This window comes from Aquarana catesbeiana, linkage group LG07, assembly GCF_042186555.1.
Source record: "Aquarana catesbeiana isolate 2022-GZ linkage group LG07, ASM4218655v1, whole genome shotgun sequence".
Classification (NCBI taxonomy): domain Eukaryota; kingdom Metazoa; phylum Chordata; class Amphibia; order Anura; family Ranidae; genus Aquarana; species Aquarana catesbeiana.
Genome location: NC_133330.1, coordinates 8,961,527 through 8,984,119, shown reverse-complemented (window position 1 = coordinate 8,984,119; position 22,593 = coordinate 8,961,527). Strand labels below are relative to the sequence as shown.

Genomic DNA, 22,593 nt, shown 5'->3' with positions numbered 1-22,593 from the left:
CCCCCAACACACGTGACAGGGGAGGAGAGAGAGAGAGAGAGAGAGATACACAGCGCCAAATGTAGCATTAAAACAACTTTTATTCCAGTTACTGACAAAGTTAGTAGGGTGAAAGGCATGGAGAAACTGTTCAAGAGTCCAGGCTTGTCATCGATCTGAATTAGGAGCCGCTTCCGGGAACCAATCAGGCCAGTAGATGCAGAGCATCAGTGTGTACTACTACTTCCTGGTAGCGGTGGAACGCATGATGGGGCGGACGTGATGTCATCATCCGGAAATTATGCAAGATGTGCGAGGTGACACATCCTTCAGGCCATCATTCCATCGCTACCAGGAAGTAGTAGTACACACCGATGCTCTGCATCTACTGGCCTGATCGGTTCCCGGTGGCGGCTCCTAATTCAAATTGATGACAAGCCTGGACTCTTGCACAGTTTCTCAATACCTTTCACCCTACTAACTTTGTCAGTAACTGGAATAAAAGTTGTTTTAATGCTACATTTGGCGCTGTGCATCTCTCTCTCCTCCCCTGTCTCTGAAACTGGCCCACTGAGCCATCGGCCCACCGGGAATATCCAGGTAGTCCCGATGGCCAGTCCATCCCTGACAGTAGGTGTGGTAGTAGCACTGTCAGGGCCGCCATCAGGGGGTACAGCTGTCACAACTGTAAGGGGCCCCAAGCCAGAACAGGTGAAGGGGAGCCGTGCATTACAGAAACTCACAGCATGTGCTCTCTGTGTTATTGAGCTCAAACATCAAGCTTTTTACTGCCACCTCTGGCTACTATGTGCATGTTCACCCCTCGTGTGATCTGTACTGTGCTTCTCAGTAACATGACAGCTTTGTGAAAACGGGCTGGGACTAGGTAGGAAAACCTTCTTTACAAGAGGGGTTGTGAGCCTTGTGTGTTTACAGGTTTATGTATGTGAGGGGCTGATATATATACACACACACACACACACGTGTGTGGAGGGGGACTGGCATATATACAGGTGGGGCTGACATACATACAGATGTGTGGGGGGGACTGGCATATATACAGGTGGGGGGGGTGGGACTGGTATATATATACACAAGTGTGTGTGGGGGTCTGACATATATACAGGTGTGTGTGGGGGAAGGGGAATATGTGCAGAGAGGGAAAGTTTTCTGTGTGTTTAGCAGAGGGGGGAGCATTGTACACAAAGAGGAGCTTGGGGGGGATTTGTAAACAGAGGGGAGCTGGGGGGGGGGGGGGGGGGATTTGGATTCATGATGAGGAGAGCTGGGGGGGGGATTGTGCCTTATGTGATACACAGTTCTAAGCCTTAACTCATTACAATTTTTTGGCGCCGCTGTAATTCTCTCTAAGAAAGGTGTAGCCACACCTCCCAACATTTTGAGATGGGAATGAGGGACACCTACTAACAAACATGTAGGCATAGGACACGCCCCCTGACACACCCCCTTTAAAGGAGAATCAACAACAACAAAAAAAAAAAAAAAAAAAAAAAAAAAAAGAAGGAGGTTAATTAAATTCACAAGGACTTTTATCACTACTAGTCCTTTATATTGGCTTTTAAAATGTACAAATGCAGCAATTTAGAAATTGGATGAAAGGTTTAGCATTGGGAAACACTATATGAAAGATACAAAGTGCATTTTATATACAACTATATAGATCAGACCAAAATGAGGGACAAATGAGGAGGAAAGAGGGGCAGAGGGGCATTGCTCCAAATCAGGGACAGTCCCTCGAAATCCGGGACAGTTGGACAGAGAGGGGTGAGTTCCTGCACCTTTTCAATGAAAAAAAAAAAAAAAAAGCCCCGTTTTTACTAATACCCCTAATCTATTGCTCTCTAATCTTTTACCCTTACACTGAGATTAAAGCTGCTCCAGTAACCACTACCCCCAGCACTGCCCATACTGGGGTACTACTACATTCACTGCCCATACCCAACCACGGCTTGTACTGGGCAGATCCATGGCAGCTTCCCTTTCTGTCATTTACAGACAGTTAAACCTTGTGAAATTGCAATTTTCAGCCTGCAATTGTTCTTGTTGAAAGTTTATGGTTAAAGCTTGGGATAACTATCTGGATACAGCTTTGTCTGGAGCCACAAAAATATAACATAAAAGGATTTCTATTGTTTTACTAGAAATCCAAGAAATCAGACTATGCAGGCAGAAAATGTAGCATTAGCACCCTCTGCTGGTGACTAACTTTTTAAAGTAATGCAACAAACCTCCAGCAGGGGGCGCTATGCAGCAGGCAGTGATTTGCCATCAACTACACCAATTGATCCAAAGTCAGTTTAGTGATAAATAAAAAAAATGATTGATCAGACACAATAGAGCTCAATGGATTTTATTTGAAATGTGGATGCAATTCATTTCTAGTACTGAGCAAAGCACAATGTATGTCTACATGAGCAGCAAAGGATGCAGATTGGGGGGAGGGGGTTACAAAACATGATTAAAGAACCTCCCCCTTCCTCCACTATGGTCATTTCACAGAACCTGGATATGGACACGTGGGACAGGCAGCTCCTCTATTGTGGGATTCTTCATTTTAGTGTGATGGACTTTGGCTGGAGGGTTCTCATATTCAAGTAGGAGATCTCCTCTATGGGAAAGCGGACTGGAAATGAGAAATGGTTGCCAGCAGGTAATTGTACGATGATCTTGTCTTCCTCAAATTGGAAGCAAACCTGTAAGAAAAGAGATGGCACAGTGTCAGCTTGCTGGACAATAAAAAGTCAATGAGTGTTTGCCATAGAAACAGACTACCACCAAACCGGTCATTTCATCAAATCTTTCCACAAGATAATATTTGCACGTAGCTCATCTTATGTATTCTTTATGTGTGGCAGAAAACTGTTAATGGAAAGGAAAAAAGGGAGGTGCTTCTGTGCTGCAATCATGGGCGTAGCATAAGGGGTTGTAGGGGGGTCACAATCGCAACCCCGCCCCTAGCTCCAGGGGGCCCCTGCATCCTGGCTGTCATATCATATCCTCCACAAAATCCATCTCCGATCTGCCCTAGGGCCCCAGAGCCACGCTCCAGTACTGGGCTTCTACTTTGCCTTCCACAGTCCACACCCCCTCCCCATTGGCTGGGGAGAAGCTGTGAGCCATTTCCTGAATAGAGAGGAGCACGAGGTGAGAACAGCCCATGATGGGGAAGTGTCTGTGCTGGCAACATAGAACCGAGCTCAGCGAGGCAAGAGGAGGATGGTGCCATCCTGTAGCCACGATGGGACCGATGTTACTGGTGAGGTATGGCACTGCTCAGTGTCTCCTAGTCACCAGCTGGGATTCTCTGTACCCCCCGGGGATGTCTTCTTACCCCACTTCCCTGACAACTGGGGAAAAGACACACACCTCTGGGAGGTGACCTTCCCCCAACACCTGCCAACACTGACAGAGAAACCTTCAGAAATTGCTAAAACAGATCCCTCAACACCTCCTCGGGGGGGGCCCCTGAAGGGATGCAGGCTCCAGATTCTGTGTCACATGGCTTTGCCCTCCCATATCTAAGTTGCCCCCCCCAAATCCCCCTGACCACCCCCTCCACCCTGCATGCTATGCCCAGCTGCTTTGCTCCTTTCCCATTACAGCACTCTATACTGTTCCTCCTCCACAGGGCTGAAATCACATTCCTTTACAACACAGCCCTGTGTAGTGTGGGGGAGCTGTATATAGTGCTGGGATGGGAAAGGAGCTCTGCCAAGTGACCTGCCAGGGATCCCTGTCCTCTGATGTAAAGAGAAACTCTGGGAACTCAAAATTCTTAAGCCACTTTGAGTATCTTGGCGTGCGGTGGATGTATCTGCACGCACGTTGGAAGTAGTGGGGGGGCCCAGGTCAACTTTTGCATCAGGGCCCACAAGCTTCAAGCTACGACTCTGGCTGCAATGTATTAGTGACAGGGTCTCTGAGAACTGATCATCCGTCACCTAGAACAAAGACTGGAACCCTCTGGAGATCAATAGCAGATGACCAGTTTTGAGTCCTGGTATGCCAGCCAGTCTCACCCAGGGTTCCTTCAGAGGTTTCTAGGGGTTCCTTGAGCTGTGGCTGATTAACCTCCCATTTGATGGTGTCCACTTACTTCAGGGCCCAACATTTGTCAGGGCCAGCTTCATGACACCAATGCTTTTTTGCTGCCTGTAAGAGTGGCATGTTGACTACGACTGTAAGTGGGACATTAACACCGGTCCCCAATGCAAGGGCCATTCCCCCACCCCCCCAACCTAAAAAAAAATGTAAAGGTTCCTCGGGGGGGGCGGGGTCTGAAAGGCTGCTGTATGCCATGCCAACTATTTAGTGTCTACATTAATGCCAATAGGTGAGAACCATGCAGAAGTCCTGTGACTCGTCTGTGCACTGATGCTCTGACATTTGACAGTGAATCCTAGGGGGCTGGGCTTAACATTTGATGTGTGTATAACAATGGGAATGTTATGTCTTTTGGTTGTCATTTTCAATATGGTTTTTCATCTGCAAATCACCATGAACTAACCATGTCTGCAAAGTATGTAATTCTTGCATCTTTCAGTACTGATCAATAATCTCCCCCTTCTGGGGGCCCCAACAAACATCTGTCCTGATAAGGGGTCCATCTACCAATGTCCCACCCTTGGCTACCAGTTCATATGTGTCCTTGGCAAGGGTCCCATCTATCATGACTGACCTGGGGTTAATGAGAACACGATTATTCTGGGTCAGTTACTTTTTATCCTACCCCAAATAGAATTAAGCCTTGTCCCTTTTATAGTTTAATCAATTATTTCCCCAGAGATGAATTTAGATGAACAGAGCATTCACCCGTCCCCAGCGCACACACACACACATTGGTCCCTTCATAACAGTTGTAGCATGAGACTGATGAGCTTCAGTTCCCAGCCCCCCCCCCCCCCACTACCCCCCAGATTGAGCCTTTACAGGGGACTATAGTGACATTCCATGTCAGGAATTTCCTGATCCCCGTTCCTTCCTTTTCCTATAATAATCATCTCACAAACATAACATTTTCAATAACACATACATACAATAGAAATGTTACACAAAAAAAATTTGCAAGCTAATTTTATCATAGCACACAATGGCAGCATGATGGTATCCATTGGATCTTCCTATGGATCATTCATGAAACGGGCTGAAGGGACAACCATCATAACAGCCTACATGCCCTTGACCTAAGCCATCGCTGCCTACTGCATCATTTAGGAATATAATAGGGGTCCAATATGAACAGTGATGCCACTTTGCCCCATCAACATCAGTCATGCCCCTCCCAGCATAGACATACCTTGGTGTCTGACCCATCCTGGAATGGGAAGATCGATTCCCTCTGCTCCTTTCCTAAGACGCCGTCCTTCACCGAGTTCACGGATATGACGCGCTTTGCTGATCCGTAGTCAAATCGAGGGTCAAAGTGTATCACTAAATTCTTTTCATCTGTTCCCAAGTTTATGGAAAACCTAGAAAGACAGAAACAGAAATCATTCTGCTCAGCTGACCTTGTTGGATATCGTACTTGAATCAGTCAATAGTGGTAAAATACGATCTAATATTTTTGGAGATTTAAAAACTATAATGGTTAGTACATTTATAAACAAGGAGGAGGAGCCAGGTGCCGCTGCTTCCGGATACGGCCGAACCCGGAAGCCTTTGTTTTTACTGTGGAACGCAATATTTTTTTATGCAAGTTGCTACTATACATTTTTTTTTAAATAAAACTTTAAATATACTACACTATGGAGCCATCTTTTCTCTTTCCATCACCCATCTGAGGACATCCGAGGACATCTATTGAGTGTGGGAGAGTGTTTTACTGTGGCCAGTGTACCTGCGTTCCTGGAGGCTGTGACAACTACCGGAAGCTCGTCCCCGCTATACAGTTCCACCACTTGTTGGTATATGCTCAATTCGGCCCATTGGGGGCCGCAACTACAGGTGAGAGGCTGGGGGAAACGATTGCCGCACTCCGGAACAAGACTGGATCGACATACTCATTATTAGACACTGGCTGTTACAGTGATTTGCCCACTGCACTTGCACTTTTGCATCACCCATAGAAGATTTTTACCGTGCTGATATCAGGAGTCGCATTTTTGAACTGCACTTTGTGTCTGTTTGGACATGTATCTTATAGTTTATGTGATATAAGTCTACACATTTTTCACACATCCTTATGTATATTTAATTGCACTTTTATATCACTGTAATTAGAATTTGTGCTGTTATCAGGAGTCGCACCGTATGGGGTTTTGTTTTTTTGAATTGCCCATTTATATTTGGATACATTTTACGGTAATTTATTATTAGTTCACATATTATTGTTCTTATTTGTATGCACATTGCACTTTCATTAGTGAATTCACTTTACTGCTCGTTTGCACGGTATCAACGCCATTGTTGCATACTTGATCATTGCACATAATATTAATTATTCTTTTTGCATTCTATTACATCTATGTACTATTGACTTTGGATCACCAGCTATTGCATTTTAGGTGGGGTAGCGCCACATATATATATTTAATATTTTCTCGAGTTATGTGAGTATACTTTTTTATGTTGGCGGCTCCCTGTGTTTATTTACGAGTGTAAGACATCCCAGTCTTAGTCCGTAGGGTTCAATATTGAGTTGGCCCACCCTTTGAAGCTATAACAACTTCAACTCTTCTGGTAAGGCTGTCCACAAGGTTTAGGAGTGTGTCTATGGGAATGTTTGAGCATTCTTCCAGAAAAGCATTTGTGAGGTTGGGCACTGATGTTGGATGAGAAGGCCTGGCTCGCAGTCTCCGCTCCAATTTGTAGTTGCAGCCACTGTGGAACAATTCTTCCTAAAAGTTCATAAGAAACAGTGAAGTCATTCAAATCTGGTCTCAGCTCTCCCATCCTACTAGTGAGAGGGAGAAGCTGATCTGAGCTGCTGAGTCACTGATGAGGGAGCAGAGTGACCCGAGCAACTGGGAAAGGGAGCAGAGTGACCCGAGCAACTTCTGAGAAAGGGAGCTTGGAGAGATGGGCTGCTGCTTGGAAAAAGAGCAAAGTGAGCCAAGACTTCCAAAGTCTCTGCTGTAGGAAGGAGAAGGTGTAACTGGGCTAAGGAGACACTACTAGGAGGGGGGACCTGAAGGAAGTTAAGCTGGGAAGGTGATCTGAGCTGCTCAGTCACTGCTGGGAGATGAAGGAGCTGAACTGAGGAGTCACCACCACTTTGTGCTATTTAACTCCCTGTTGCCATTTCAGGGGTGTTTGGACCTCCAAGTATGAGTTAGTGAATTTTGAGCATGAATTTCTCCACAGTGCCTGCAGCTATACAAGTTAATGGGGTCCAGGGTTAAAGGAAGACAGAATGTATGTCAGTTGTCACATTTCAGATGATGGCTGATAAGTCATCAAACAAGTTTTATCCAGGATGACATTTTGTCACAATGTAGAAGCACAAATGTTTGAGCTAAACTTGCTCTGAGCAAAACTATCTGATGTCAGGTATTATTTAAGGGACCACACACCCCAAATTCCCAGTGAGGGGTCAGTAGGATGTATTGTACACAGAGCACACTTCTACTTTTGTAAGTTGTACTTTTGGTAAATTGTATTATACAGAGAGCAGACATTATATAAGAAGTAGCCAAGGTTAGCATCTTCACCTACCTTTTGCAGTCCTTCGGAATGAAGCCCTCCACCTCCACACAGTGACCGGGTTTGAGGCTGAAGTTATAGAAGACAGCCACCTGTATGGGAGAAAAGAGAATTATTACACCTTGTATAATAGAGAGGGGGGGGGAGATGACTATTACACCCTGTATATAGACAGAAGAGATGTCTACCAGTTACTGTTACTCAGGATAAATTTGGGATTTTCTTGGGTCGCAGCACTTTGTCGGATCCTTTGTGTGGGGGAGGGGAGGGAGCTCAGACATCCCCAGCAGATCACAAATGTCTTCTAATGACAGATCAATGACTTGACAATATATACATTTTCTCTTATAATGTTCATGTCATGTATGCCGGCTGCCCAGACCTTTTATATAAGCTATAGTCCTACAGAAAGCCAGACGGTGTCAATTACTGACGGGCACAAGACCTGCTCTAACTCCCAGCTTCCATCCTGCATGGAGAGAGGTAATGATCTGGCACAATGGAGTAACCCAGAGGGACTGGACATGTCACATCTCAGAATAGGACCATTATATTTATAAAACTGCACAGCAAATAGTTAATATAATTGCACATACACAGGGAGACATGGAAATAAAAATGAGACACTAAGAGCAACCATGGAGGAGAGGAGTGTCTGAGCCATCCCAGTATATACCGTATACTAAGAATACCCAGGAAGGCAGACTCAGCTCTGTTCCAGGATATCAAAATACATTCATCACACCCTAAATATAAATAACTGGAAGGACAAGAACCAAAACCTTGACCTACACCCAACAACCCTCTACCCTCACCAGCACCACTACCCACATCCATCTGCCCCATACCAACCACTGCCCTATACCAACCACATCATACACACCACTTCCCACATCACTATACCAACCACTGCCCACACAACCCATTTGCAGCTTCCATCGGTGCTCATACTCACTTTATCTGCCATCCTGCTTCCTTATCAGACAAACTTGTGATCAGCTGCACTTCTACCTCTTCATATATAGGAGGTCTGCTGAGGGCGGAGCCAGTCAGGAGGGAGGGGTCACCCAGCACCAAAGGATCACCCCACCCAGAGAGATCACCCTGCCCAGAAGTATAACCCCGCCCAGTGCTCCCTGGACTGAGAATTGTTCCAGAAGCGCTCATTACAGAGAATGAATGAAATGTGGATCCGGTGTGACTGAGCATGGGGCGTCCATCGTCACTCTGCTGGGATGTCACCACTCACCACAAACAGCAAGGGGGCAAAAGATGACTATCCTCAAAGTCATTTCTACAACACAAAGGGGGAGATTTACTAAAACTGGAGAGTGCAAAATCTGGTGCAGCTGTGCATGGGAGCCAATCAGCTTCTCACTTCAGCTTCTTCAATTAAGCTTTGTCAAAAAAAATCCTGGAAGCTGATTGGTTTCTATGCAGAGCTGCACCAGATTCTCTACTCTCCAGTATTATTGAAGCGGAAGAAAAACAAATGACTATGAAATCTTTTGGAACTCTTCAAACTGATTTGTTTTGTAAAATTCTGCTTACTGCATTTCTGGTGCGGCAAAAAAAAAAACACACTAAAAACGCACTTCCTCTGTGAAATGAATGCAAAACACACCAAAAACTTGGAAAAACTCATAAAAATGCACCTGCGGTTGTGTTTTTGGTGCAGCTTTTGAGTCGCATGTCTTTTTTTTTCACAGGTGCAAAATGCATCAGAAATGCAGCCAAAACAATATAAAAATGCAGCAAACACACGTGTGTTTTACCTGAGTTTTTGAAAGGAAGCAATGTGCAAGTAGCTTTACTCTCCCCCAAAGTAACAATTGACATTATCTGATACACATGACATCACATGAGATTCATGACATCATATGAGACACAAGAGAAACATAAAATCGAGGATAATTGACAGTATAAGCTCCTCTGTACAGAGACTGATGTGACTGTGGGGGGAGGGGACGTTGGAGTGTAAGCTCCTCTGGTACAGAGACTGATGTGACTGTGGGGGGAGGGGACATTAGAGTTTAAGCTCCTCTGGTACAGAGACTGATGTGACTGTGGGGGAGGGGACATTAGAGTGTAAGCTCCTCTGGTACAGAGACTGATGTGACTGTGGGGGAAGGGGACATTAGAGTGTAAGCTCCTCTGTACAGAGACTGATGTGACTGTGGGGGAAGGGGACATTAGAGTGTAAGCTCCTCTGTACAGAGACTGATGTGACTGTGGGGGGAGGGGACATTAGAGTGTAAGCTCCTCTGTACAGAGACTGATGTGACTGTGGGGGGAGGGGACATTAGAGTGTAAGCTCCTCTGTACAGAGACTGATGTGACTGTGGGGGGGAGGGGACATTAGAGTGTAAGCTCCTCTGTACAGAGACTGATGTGACTGTGGGGGGAGGGGACATTAGAGTGTAAGCTCCTCTGTACAGAGACTGATGTGACTGTGGGGGGAGGGGACATTAGAGTGTAAGCTCCTCTGTACAGAGACTGATGTGACTGTGGGGGGAGGGGACGTTGGAGTGTAAGCTCCTCTGGTACAGAGACTGATGTGACTGTGGGGGGAGGGGACATTAGAGTGTAAGCTCCTCTGTACAGAGACTGATGTGACTGTGGGGGGAGGGGACATTAGAGTGTAAGCTCTTCTGGTACAGAGACTGATGTGACTGTGGGGGGAGGGGACATTAGAGTGTAAGCTCCATTGGTACAGAGACTGATGTGACTGGCTCAATTTTCTCTGGATGTCTTGGAACATGTACATCTGGCTGTAGACAGTATGTTCTATTTATGTACCTGTGTTGGGTAGAATGAAATATCTGTGCATATGGCTGTGAGCAGCTTGGGACACCTATGTACCTGGGTATGAACAGTGTGCAATGTCTGTACACCTGGCCATCAGCCTCATGGGACATCTGTTCACCTGGGTGTGAGTAATGTGTAATGTCTGTGTATCTGGCTATGGGTGGCTTGTGATGTTTGCTCACCTGGCTGTGGAGGTTGTATGACATCTGTGCACCTGGCTTTGGGTGGCTTGTAGATCTCGAGGTAAATAACGGGTGGGAAGAGAGTAAAGCTGGCAATAGACGGGCAGATTTTTCCTGAGAAAGGGAAGGATCTCACCTGTCTTTATCCTCAGTCGGGTCGGGGCGACTCGGAGGGAAATCTCCAGGGATCGGAGGAGGATCGTGTTTTCTCCTCATCAGTAGGGATGAGCTTCGTGTTCGAGTCGAACCCATGTTCGACTCGAACATCGGCTGTTCAGTCGTTCGCCGAATTGCGAACGATATGGGCCGTTCGCGCCAAATTCGTGTGGCGCGTCACGGCCCATAATTCACTGCGGCATCGCAGTGCATTGCTTGCTGATGATTGGCCAAGCATGCACTATGACCCTCATGCTTGACCAATCACAGCGCCGCCTGAACAGAGAGCCGTAATTGGCCAAAGCCAAGGAGGCTTTGGCCAATTATGGCTCAGGGGATTTAGTACACGCCCCACACTATATAAGGCCGCCTGCACGGCAGCCCTGTGTAGTGTGTGTTCCGGCGTTGAAAGAGATAGACAGAGAGACAGTGTCATTTGATTTGAGTTAGATAGATTAGGCAGAACAGTCAGTCAGTTAGCTGCACTTACAGTGTATTGTGTATATATATGCATCCCAGGTGTTGCATATATATATATATATATATACACTGTATTCAGTTTAGCTAGATCCGTTCCTGTTATCTTCTAGACTATTTACATTTAGTGCAGTGCGTCCTGCTCACAGTGTTCAGCTAGATCCGTTCCTGTTATCTTCTAGACTATTTACATTTAGTGCAGTGCGTCCTGCTCACAGTGTTCAGCTAGATCCGTTCCTGTTATCTTCTAGATTATTTACATTTAGTGCAGTGCGTCCTGCTCACAGTGTTCAGCTAGATCCGTTCCTGTTAAATTCTAGACTATTTACATTTAGTGCAGTGCGTCCTGCTCACAGTGTTCAGCTAGATCCGTTCCTGTTATCTTCTAGACTATTTACATTTAGTGCAGTGCGTCCTGCTCACAGTGTTCAGCTAGATCCGTTCCTGTTATCTTCTAGACTATTTACATTTAGTGCAGTGCGTCCTGCTCACAGTGTTCAGCTAGATCCGTTCCTGTTATCTTCCTACTGACAGGCAGGCTTGTCTGGTTACAGTATATAAAGCTACCTGAAGAAAATTACTGGTGTTCTATGCCAGCTTAGTGCAGCTACAGGCCATTAGTATGTCTGGAAGGCCAAGAAGGAGAGGCAGACAGTCACAAGCCAATAAGAGAGGGCAAGCAGGCTCTGTGTCTAGTGCTGGTCGTGGAGACGGTGCATCCTCATCAGCACGTGGCCATGGGACACGCTTGGCCTTTTTTTCGGCAGCTGGCCGTGTTGAGCCGCAACATGCGGAAGACTTGGTCGAGTGGATGACCAAGCCGTCCTCATCCTCCTCATCCTCTCTCACCCATGCCCAGGGTGCTTTGTCTGGCAAAGCAGCGGCCTCTTCCCTCAGCTCAATGTCATCAGTGACTCCTTCCCTAGCTCCACCATGTCCTCATGAGGATTCCCTCGAACTGTTTGACCACAGTGTTGGGTACATGCTCCAGGAGGATGCCCAGCGTTTGGAAGGCTCTGATGATGATACTGAGCTCGATGAAGGCAGTAACATGAGCACGGACAGAGGGGGTGCCCAAGAAGGACAGCAATCTGGCAGTCATGCTCCCCCTGCTGCAGCATACTGCCAGGTTTGCTCCAGTGATGAGGAGGGAGGGGATGATGAGGTCACTGACTCAACGTAGGTGCCTGATAGGAGAGAGGAGGAGGAGGAGGAGGCGGCACATCACCAACGAGGCAGGATGCCCTCCAGGGGCCAGCCTAAGGGCAGCACATTGACTGCATCACACCCCAAAGCTCCACATGTGCAGGGCGCTGCAGTCTCTGCGTGTTATTCAAAAAGTTCTTTGGTGTGGGCCTTTTTTGAGACGAGTGCATCAGATCGCACCGCTGCTATTTGCAACATATGTCTCAAGCGTATCTCACGTGGCCAAAACATCTCCCGCTTGGGTACCACATGCTTGACCAGACATATGTTGACCTGCCATGCAGTTCGTTGGCAAGCGTATCTAAAAGACCCACACCAAAGAACAAAGAGGATCTCTCCTTGCTCCTCATCAGCTGAGATTTCCAACCCCACTAGACCTCCAGTCCTCTCTGAGACCTGCAGTGAGAGGAATGAAGGTGTAGAATTAGGTGTGTCACAGCCAAGTACTTGTGGGCAATCTGCTTTTGGTACACCGACGTCAGATTGTACCAGGCAAATTTCCCTGCCCCAGCTGCTGCATCGCCGAAAGAAGTTTGCTCCCAGCCATCCACATGCCCAGCGGTTGAATGCTAGCTTGGCAAAATTGCTAGCACTTCAACTGCTGCCTTTTCAGTTGGTAGAATCTGCCCCCTTCCGTGAGTTTGTGGAATGTGCGGTTCCTCAGTGGCAGGTACCCAAACGCCACTTTTTCTCACGGAAGGCGATTTCGGCTCTCTACCGGCATGTGGAAGGCAATGTCCATGCCTCGCTGGACAGGGCGGTCAGTGGTAAGGTGCATATTACCGCTGACTCTTGGTCCAGCAGGCATGGACAGGGACGTTACCTAAGTTTCACGGCGCATTGGGTGACTCTGCTGGCAGCTGGGAAGGATGCAGGACAAGGTGCAGTAGTGTTGGAGGTTGTTCCGCCACCACGCCTCCAAAATGCTGATTGTGACACACCTCTCTCCTCCACCCCCTCCTCTTCTTCTTCCTCCATGGCCTCTTCCTCGGAACCAGCGGTGCTCCGTAGTCGTTCAAGGGGCTACGCAAGTACGCAGGCCAAAAGATGCCATGCGGTGCTTGAGTTGGTGTGCTTGGGGGACAAGAGCCACACTGGGGCAGAGGTTCTGTCAGCTCTGCAGGGGCAGGTTCAGAGGTGGTTGACGCCACGCCAACTTAAGGCAGGAATGGTGGTTTGCGACAATGGCACCAACCTCCTCTCTGCCCTCCGACAGGGACAAATGACCCATGTGCCCTGTTTGGCTCACGTCCTTAACTTGGTGGTGCAGCGGTTCTTGGGCAGGTACCCGGGCTTACAGGATGTCCTGAGGCAGGCCAGGAAAGTCTGTGTGCATTTCCGCCGGTCATATAATGCCAGTGCTCGGCTGACGGACCTCCAAAAGGAGTTTAACCTGCCCAAGAACTGCCTAATCTGTGACATGCCCACCAGGTGGAACTCAACGTTGGCCATGCTGCAGCGGCTGCACACGCAGCAGAGGGCCATCAATGAGTACCTGTGTGAATATGGCACCAGGACAGGGTCAGGGGAGCTTGTTTTTTTTTCCCCACGCCAGTGGGCCATAATCAGGGATGCATGCACTGTCCTGTCACCATTTGAGGAGGCCACGAGGATGGTGAGCAGTGACAGTGCATGCATCAGTGACACTGTCCCCCTTGTCCACCTGTTGGAGCACACGCTGCGTGGAATAATGGACAGGGCACTTGAGGCAGAACAGAGGCAGGAAGAGGAGGACTTCCTTAGCTCTCAAGGCCCCCTTTATCCAGACAGTGTTCCTGCGTGCCCGCCGATCACACAGGAAGAGGACGAGGAGGAGGAGGAGGAGGAGGAGGAGGAGGAAGATTGTGTCAGTATGGAGGTGGAGCCTGGCACTCAGCATCAGCAGCAGTCTTTAAGGGATCAGTCCCAAGAAACACATGGACTTGTACGTGGCTGGGAGGAGGTGGCTGCGGACGTTGTCGTCCTTAGTGACCCAGAGGACTCCGGACCGAATGCCTCAGCAAACCTACGCTGCATGGCCTCCCTGATCCTGCAAAGCCTGCATAAGGATCATCGTATTCGTGGTATCAAGGAGAAGGACCAATACTGGCTGGCAACCCTCCTTGATCCACGTTACAAGGGTAAGGTTGCGGACCTTATCTTGCCATCGCAGAGGGAGCAGAGGATGAAACATCTTCGGGAGGCCTTGCAGAAAGGTCTGTGCAACGCGTTCCCAGAGACTGGGAGGTTACAAACTCCTGTTTCTGGACAACGTGTTGCTGAGGCTTCGGTCAGTCAAAGAAGGAGCGGTGGAGAAGGTGGCCGTCTGACCGATGCGTTCAGACAATTTTTTGGTCCGCAGCCCCAAGGTATGATCGGTTCCAGCAACCATCGCCAGCGTCTGTTTTACATGGTGCAGGAATACCTAGGGGCAAGATCAGACTTGGACACCTTTCCCACCGAAAATCCTCTGGGTTACTGGGTCTTGAGGATGGATCACTGGCCAGAGCTTGCACAGTATGCAATTGAGCTACTGGCCTGTCCTGCATCCAGCGTTCTTTCGGAACGCACATTCAGTGCTGCTGGAGGCATGGTAACCGATCACAGGGTGCGTCTGTCCACCGACTCGGTCGATCGGCTGACCTTCATAAAAATGAATCAGTCTTGGATCACCACCAGCTACCAAGCACCTGATGCTGATGTAACCGAATAATTTTTTTTGAAATCTCAGATCCCTTCAAAGACTGCCTATGCTGATGCTGAGTGACTATCCCTGAGTAATTATCCTCTTCCTCCTCAATCATCACGCTGATAGCTTGTAAGAACATTTTTGGTTCTGGGCTCCACCACCAGTGCCTAAGGCACAATTTTTCAGCCCCTGTTTAACAGGGGCGTGTAATTACAATTTTTGATGTAATACTTTGCAGCAGGGCTCGTTCCTGCATTCCAACTAGAGTGTCTGTGAGGGGTTGCAGTGTTGTGGCACCAGCACCAGTGCCTAAGGCCCAATTTTTCTGCCCCTGTCTAACAGGGGCGTGTAATTACAATTTTTGATGCAATACTTTGCAGCAGGGCTCGTTCCTGCGTTCCAACTAGAGTGTCTGTGAGGGGTTGCAGTGTTGTGGCACCAGCACCAGTGCCTAAGGCCCAATTTTTCTGCCCCTGTCTAACAGGGGCGTGTAATTACAATTTTTGATGCAATACTTTGCAGCAGGGCTCGTTCCTGCGTTCCAACTAGAGTGTCTGTGAGGGGTTGCAGTGTTGTGGCACCAGCACCAGTGCCTAAGGCCCAATTTTTCTGCCCCTGTCTAACAGGGGCGTGTAATTACAATTTTTGATGCAATACTTTGCAGCAGGGCTCGTTCCTGCGTTCCAACTAGAGTGTCTGTGAGGGGTTGCAGTGTTGTGGCACCAGCACCAGTGCGTAAGGCCTAATTTTTCAGCTCCTGTTCAACAGGGGCATGTAATTACAATTCTTGATCTAATATTTCACAGCAGGGCCCTGTGAGGGCTTACAGTGTTGTGGCCACAGCAACACCTAAGGCCCAAATTTCTGCTGAGTATATAGGGCAGGACCCTACTTTCAAACATCTAACTTACAAACGACTCCTACTTGCAAACGGAAGGAGACAACAGGAAGTGAGATGAAATCTACCCCTAGGAAGGGAAATTCTCTCCTGTAAGAGTTAATATGGGAAAACAATTTCTCCTTTCCACTGATGCTTTCCAATCCTTGTTCCACAAAAAAACCCAAATTTTCAAAAAACATTTTTCATTGGGACAAAAAGTGAGGTGAAATCTTCTGAAGAGGAGGAAAGACAGCAAAACAAATGTCACAGGGGTGATAACCCTTCCCTATGTTTTCCAAAAAGCTTAAAAAAGATTTTTTGGCTGGAGCTAAACACGTTAAAAATGTACCCGTTCAAAATTACAAAGAGATTCTACTTAACAACAAACCTACAGTCCCTGTCTTGTTTGCACCGCCTGTATACTGCTGTTCAGAGTATATAGGGCCTTTCCTTATTTTAATTTGGGTGCGGGGTTCCCCTTAATATCCATACAAGACCCAAAGGGCCTGGTAATGGACTGGGGGGTACCCATGCCGTTTGTCTCACTGATTTTCATCCATATTGCCATGACCCGACATGACATTAAACCCGCAAGCAGTTTTAAATGAGATTTTTTCCTTTGAAAATGACATTTGGTGCAGGGACTGTTCTAAACACGGGAAACACGCGTCACTTTACAGGCATACTATAGACACCCCCCAGGTACGATATTTAAAGGAATATTTCACTTTCTTTTTTACTTTAAGCATCATTAAAATCACTGCTCCCGAAAAAACGGCCGTTTTTAAAAGTTTTTTTTGCATTGATACATGTCCCCTGGGGTAGGACCCGGGTCCCCAAACCCTTTTTAGGACAATACCATGCAAATTAGCCTTTAAAATGAGCACTTTTGATTTCAAACGTTCGAGTCCCATAGACGTCAATGGGGTTCTAACGTTCGTGCGAACTTTCGGTCCGTTCGCAGGTTCTGGTGCGAACCGAACCGGGGGGGTGTTCGGCTCATCCCTACTGGTGTTCTTTTGATCCTATTAGTACCACGGTCAGGCAGCTAGACTATTTACATTTAGTGCAGTGCATCCTGCTCACAGTGTTCAGCTAAACCTACAAATTAGTGGGGTGCATCCACCTCACAGTGTTCAGCTAAAGCTACCTGTAGAAGGTTGGTGGTGTTCTCATACTACAGGCAGGCAGTTGATTTTGCTAGCTGCAGTATATATATATATATATATATATATATATATATATATATATATATATATATATATATATCCCAGCTTAGTGCAGCTACAGGCCATTAGTATGTCTGGAAAGCCAAGAAGGAGAGGCAGACAGTCACAAGCCAATAAGAGAGGGCAAGCAGGCTCTGTGTCTAGTGCTGGTCGTGGAGACGGTGCATCCTCATCAGCACGTGGCCATGGGACACGCTTGGCCTTTTTTTCGGCAGCTGGCCGTGTTGACCTGCATCAGTGACTCCTTCCCTAGCTCCACCATGTCCTCCTGAGGATTCCCTCGAACTGTTTGACCACAGTGTTGGGTACATGCTCCAGGAGGATGCCCAGCGTTTGGAAGGCTCTGATGATGATACTGAGCTCGATGAAGGCAGTAACATGAGCACGGACAGAGGGGGTGCCCAAGAAGGACAGCAATCTGGCAGTCATGCTCCCCCTGCTGCAGCATACTGCCAGGTTTGCTCCAGTGATGAGGAGGGAGGGGATGATGAGGTCACTGACTCAACGTGGGTGCCTGATAGGAGAGAGGAGGAGGAGGAGGAGGAGGAGGAGGAGGCGGCACATCACCAACGAGGCAGGATGCCCTCCAGGGGCCAGCCTAAGGGCAGCACATTGACTGCATCACATGTGCAGGGCGCTGCAGTCTCTGCGCGTTATTCAAAAAGTTCTTTGGTGTGGGCCTTTTTTGAGACGAGTGCATCAGATCGCACCGCTGCTATTTGCAACATATGTCTCAAGCGTATCTCACGTGGCCAAAACATCTCCCGCTTGGGTACCACATGCTTGACCAGACATATGTTGACCTGCCATGCAGTTCGTTGGCAAGCGCATCTAAAAGACCCACACCAAAGAACAAAGAGGACCTCTCCTTGCTCCTCATCAGCTGAGATTTCCAACCCCACTAGACCTTCAGTCCTCTCTGAGACCTGCACTGAGAGGAATGAAGGTGTAGAATTAGGTGTGTCACAGCCAAGTACTTGTGGGCAATCTGCTTTTGGTACACCGACGTCAGATTGTACCAGGCAAATTTCCCTGCCCCAGCTGCTGCACCGCCGAAAGAAGTTTGCTCCCAGCCATCCACATGCCCAGCGGTTGAATGCTAGCTTGGCAAAATTGCTGGCACTTCAACTGCTGCCTTTTCAGTTGGTAGACTCTGCCCCCTTCCGTGAGTTTGTGGAATGTGCGGTTCCTCAGTGGCAGGTACCCAAACGCCACTTTTTCTCACGGAAGGCGATTCCGGCTCTCTACCGGCATGTGGAAGGCAATGTCCATGCCTCGCTGGACAGGGCGGTCAGCGGTAAGGTACATATTACCGCTGACTCATGGTCCAGCAGGCATGGACAGGGACGTTACCTAAGTTTCACGGCGCATTGGGTGACTCTGCTGGCAGCTGGGAAGGATGCAGGACAAGGTGCAGTAGTGTTGGAGGTTGTTCCGCCACCACGCCTCCAAAATGCTAATGATTGTGACACACCTCTCTCCTCCACCCCCTCCTCTTCTTCTTCCTCCATGGCCTCTTCCTCGGAACCAGCGGTGCTCCGTAGTCGTTCAAGGGGCTACGCAAGTACGCAGGCCAAAAGATGCCATGCGGTGCTTGAGTTGGTGTGCTTGGGGGACAGGAGCCACACTGGGGCAGAGGTTCTGTCAGCTCTGCAGGGGCAGGTCCAGAGGTGGTTGACGCCACGCCAACTTAAGGCAGGAATGGTGGTTTGCGACAATGGCACCAACCTCCTCTCTGCCCTCCGACAGGGACAAATGACCCATGTGCCCTGTTTGGCTCACGTCCTTAACTTGGTGGTGCAGCGGTTCTTGGGCAGGTACCCGGGCTTACAGGATGTCCTGAGGCAGGCCAGGAAAGTCTGTGTGCATTTCCGCCGGTCATATAATGCCAGTGCTCGGCTGACGGACCTCCAAAAGGAGTTTAACCTGCCCAAGAACCGCCTAATCTGTGACATGCCCAGCAGGTGGAACTCAACGTTGGCCATGCTGCAGCGGCTGCACACGCAGCAGAGGGCCATCAATGAGTACCTGTGCGACTATGGCACCAGGACAGGGTCAGGGGAGCTTGTGTTTTTTTCCCCACGCCAGTGGGCCATGATCAGGGATGCATGCACTGTCCTGTCACCATTTGAGGAGGCCACGAGGATGGTGAGCAGTGACAGTGCATGCATCAGTGACACTGTCCCCCTTGTCCACCTGTTGGAGCACACGCTGCGTGGAATAATAGACAGGGCACTTGAGGCAGAACAGAGGCAGGAAGAGGAGGACTTCCTTAGCTCTCAAGGCCCCCTTTATCCAGACAGTGTTCCTGCGTGCCCGCCGATCACACAGGAAGAGGACGAGGAGGAGGAGGAGGAGGAAGATTGTGTCAGTATGGAGGTGGAGCCTCTCACTCAGCATCAGCAGCAGTCTTTAAGGGATCAGTCCCAAGAAACACATGGACTTGTACGTGGCTGGGAGGAGGTGGCTGCGGACCATGTCGTCCTTAGTGACCCAGAGGACTCCGGACCGAATGCCTCAGCAAACCTACGCTGCATGGCCTCCCTGATCCTGCAAAGCCTGCGTAAGGATCCTCGTATTCGTGGTATCAAGGAGAAGGACCAATACTGGCTGGCAACCCTCCTTGATCCATGTTACAAGGGTAAGGTTGCGGACCTTATCTTGCCATCGCAGAGGGAGCAGAGGATGAAACATCTTCGGGAGGCCTTGCAGAAAGGTCTGTGCAACGCGTTCCCAGAGACTGGGAGGTTACAAACTCCTGTTTCTGGACAACGTGTTGCTGAGGCTTCGGTCAGTCAAAGAAGGAGCGGTGGAGAAGGTGGCCGTCTGACCGATGCGTTCAGACAATTTTTTGGTCCGCAGCCCCAAGGTATGATCGGTTCCAGCAACCATCGCCAGCGTCTGTTTTACATGGTGCAGGAATACCTAGGGGCAAGATCAGACTTGGACACCTTTCCCACCGAAAATCCTCTGGGTTACTGGGTCTTGAGGATGGATCACTGGCCAGAGCTTGCACAGTATGCAATTGAGCTACTGTCCTGTCCTGCATCTAGCGTTCTTTCGGAACGCACATTCAGTGCTGCTGGAGGCGTGGTAACCGATCACAGGGTGCGTCTGTCCACCGACTCGGTCGATCGACTGACCTTCATAAAAATGAATCAGTCTTGGATCACCACCAGCTACCAAGCACCTGATGCTGATGTAACCGAATAATTTTTTTTGAAATCTCAGATCCCTTCAAAGACTGCCTATGCTGATGCTGAGTGACTATCCCTGAGTAATTATCCTCTTCCTCCTCAATCATCATGCTGATAGCTTGTAAGAACATTTTTGGTTCTGGGCGCCACCACCAGTGCCTAAGGCACAATTTTTCAGCCCCTGTTTAACAGGGGTGTGTAATTACAATTTTTGATGTAATACTTTGCAGCAGGGCTCGTTCCTGCATTCCAACTAGAGTGTCTGTGAGGGGTTGCAGTGTTGTGGCACCAGCACCAGTGTCCAAGGCCCAATTTTTCTTCTCCTGTCTAACAGGGGCGTGTAATTACAATTTTTGATGCAATACTTTGCAGCAGGGCTCGTTCCTGCATTCCAACTAGAGTGTCTGTGAGGGGTTGCAGTGTTGTGGCACCAGCACCAGTGCCCAAGGCCCAATTTTTCTGCTCCTGTCTAACAGGGGCGTGTAATTACAATTTTTGATCTAATATTTCACAGCAGGGCCCTGTGAGGGCTTACAGTGTTGTGGCCACAGCAACACCTAAGGCCCAAATTTCTGCTGAGTATATAGGGCAGGACCCTACTTTCAAACATCTAAATTACAAACGACTCCTACTTGCAAACGGAAGGAGACAACAGGAAGTGAGATGAAATCTACCCCTAGGAAGGGAAATTCTCTCCTGTAAGAGTTAATATGGGAAAAAAAATTCTCCTTTCCACTGATGCTTTCCAATCCTTGTTCCACAAAAAAACCCAAATTTTTAAAAAACATTTTTCATTGGGACAAAAAGTGAGGTGAAATCTTCTGAAGAGGAGGAAAGACAGCAAAACAAATGTCACAGGGGTGATAACCCTTCCCTATGTTTTCCAAAAAGCTTAAAAAAGATTTTTTGTCTGGAGCTAAACACGTTAAAAATGTACCCGTTCAAAATTACAAAGAGATTCTACTTAACAACAAACCTACAGTCCCTGTCTTGTTTGCACCGCCTGTATACTGCTGTTCAGAGTATATAGGGCCTGGTGGCCCCACACCTTTCCTTATTTTAATTTGGGTGCGGGGTTCCCCTTAATATCCATACAAGACCCAAAGGGCCTGGTAATGGACTGGGGGGTACCCATGCCGTTTGTCTCACTGATTTTCATCCATATTGCCATAACCCGACATTACATTAAACCCGCAAGCAGTTTTAAATGAGATTTTTTCCTTTAAAAATGACATTTGGTGCAGGGACTGTTCTAAACACGGGAAACACGCGTCACTTTACAGGCATACTATAGACACCCCCCAGGTACGATATTTAAAGGAATATTTCACTTTTTTTTTTTTACTTTAAGCATCATTAAAATCACTGCTCCCGAAAAAACGGCCGTTTTTAAAAGTTTTTTTTGCATTGATACATGTCCCCTGGGGTAGGACCCGGGTCCCCAAACCCTTTTTAGGACAATACCATGCAAATTAGCCTTTAAAATGAGCACTTTTGATTTCGAACGTTCGAGTCCCATAGACGTCAATGGGGTTCTAACGTTCGTGCGAACTTTCGGTCCGTTCGCAGGTTCTGGTGCGAACCGAACTGGGGGGTGTTCGGCTCATCCCTACTCATCAGTACAGAAATATCCCTGGTGACAGATAATGTCTCTCGGCCTCGGACAGCGGCAGCCATAAATTCCCATTATAATTGTTCAGATATTTCCTTAAGGCTAAATTGTATTCTGTTACCAATATTAGATAAAGATAAACAAGAGCCACATAAATACTGAAGACTTCTTTCATGTCCATCAATAATCATTGGCAACTTCTTGTATTGCTTATGGCAGTAAAGTTGAGGGTGAGTTTTTCTTTGTCTGTTTTCTCACCTCTAGCCAAAGTTTGTAACTTTGAAAAAAAAAAAAGGAAGACTCAGCCTACGAAGTTGATTGACAAGGCCCGATGGACGCTATGCTTCAAGTTATTTTTGGAAATCCAAGACTTTGTTTGTGAAAACGTAACGTTACGTACGTGAAGATTTCTGCCAAGGTTAGTTCCTAAGAAGGTGAGAAAGTCTCACATAAGAAAATATTGGGTAGTTGCCCAAGAAGAAAAAAATGTTGAATCAGGAACTGAGACTTCACGTTATTTGAAAAAGCTACCATTGA

General features: G+C 47.9%; 1 protein-coding gene across 1 annotated transcript; it reads right to left on the bottom strand.

Moving 5' to 3' along the window:
* Positions 1–2,350: 2,350 nt before the first annotated feature.
* Positions 2,351–8,608, bottom strand: LOC141102486 (galectin-1-like). Its single transcript, XM_073591423.1, has 4 exons — positions 8,597–8,608; positions 7,654–7,733; positions 5,297–5,468; positions 2,351–2,693 (listed from the first exon to the last, which is right to left on the bottom strand). Exons 1-4 carry the CDS (start codon positions 8,606–8,608, stop codon positions 2,550–2,552), a joined length of 408 nt encoding a protein of 135 aa, XP_073447524.1. The 3' UTR covers positions 2,351–2,549.
* Between the last annotated feature and the right edge of the window lie 13,985 nt (positions 8,609–22,593).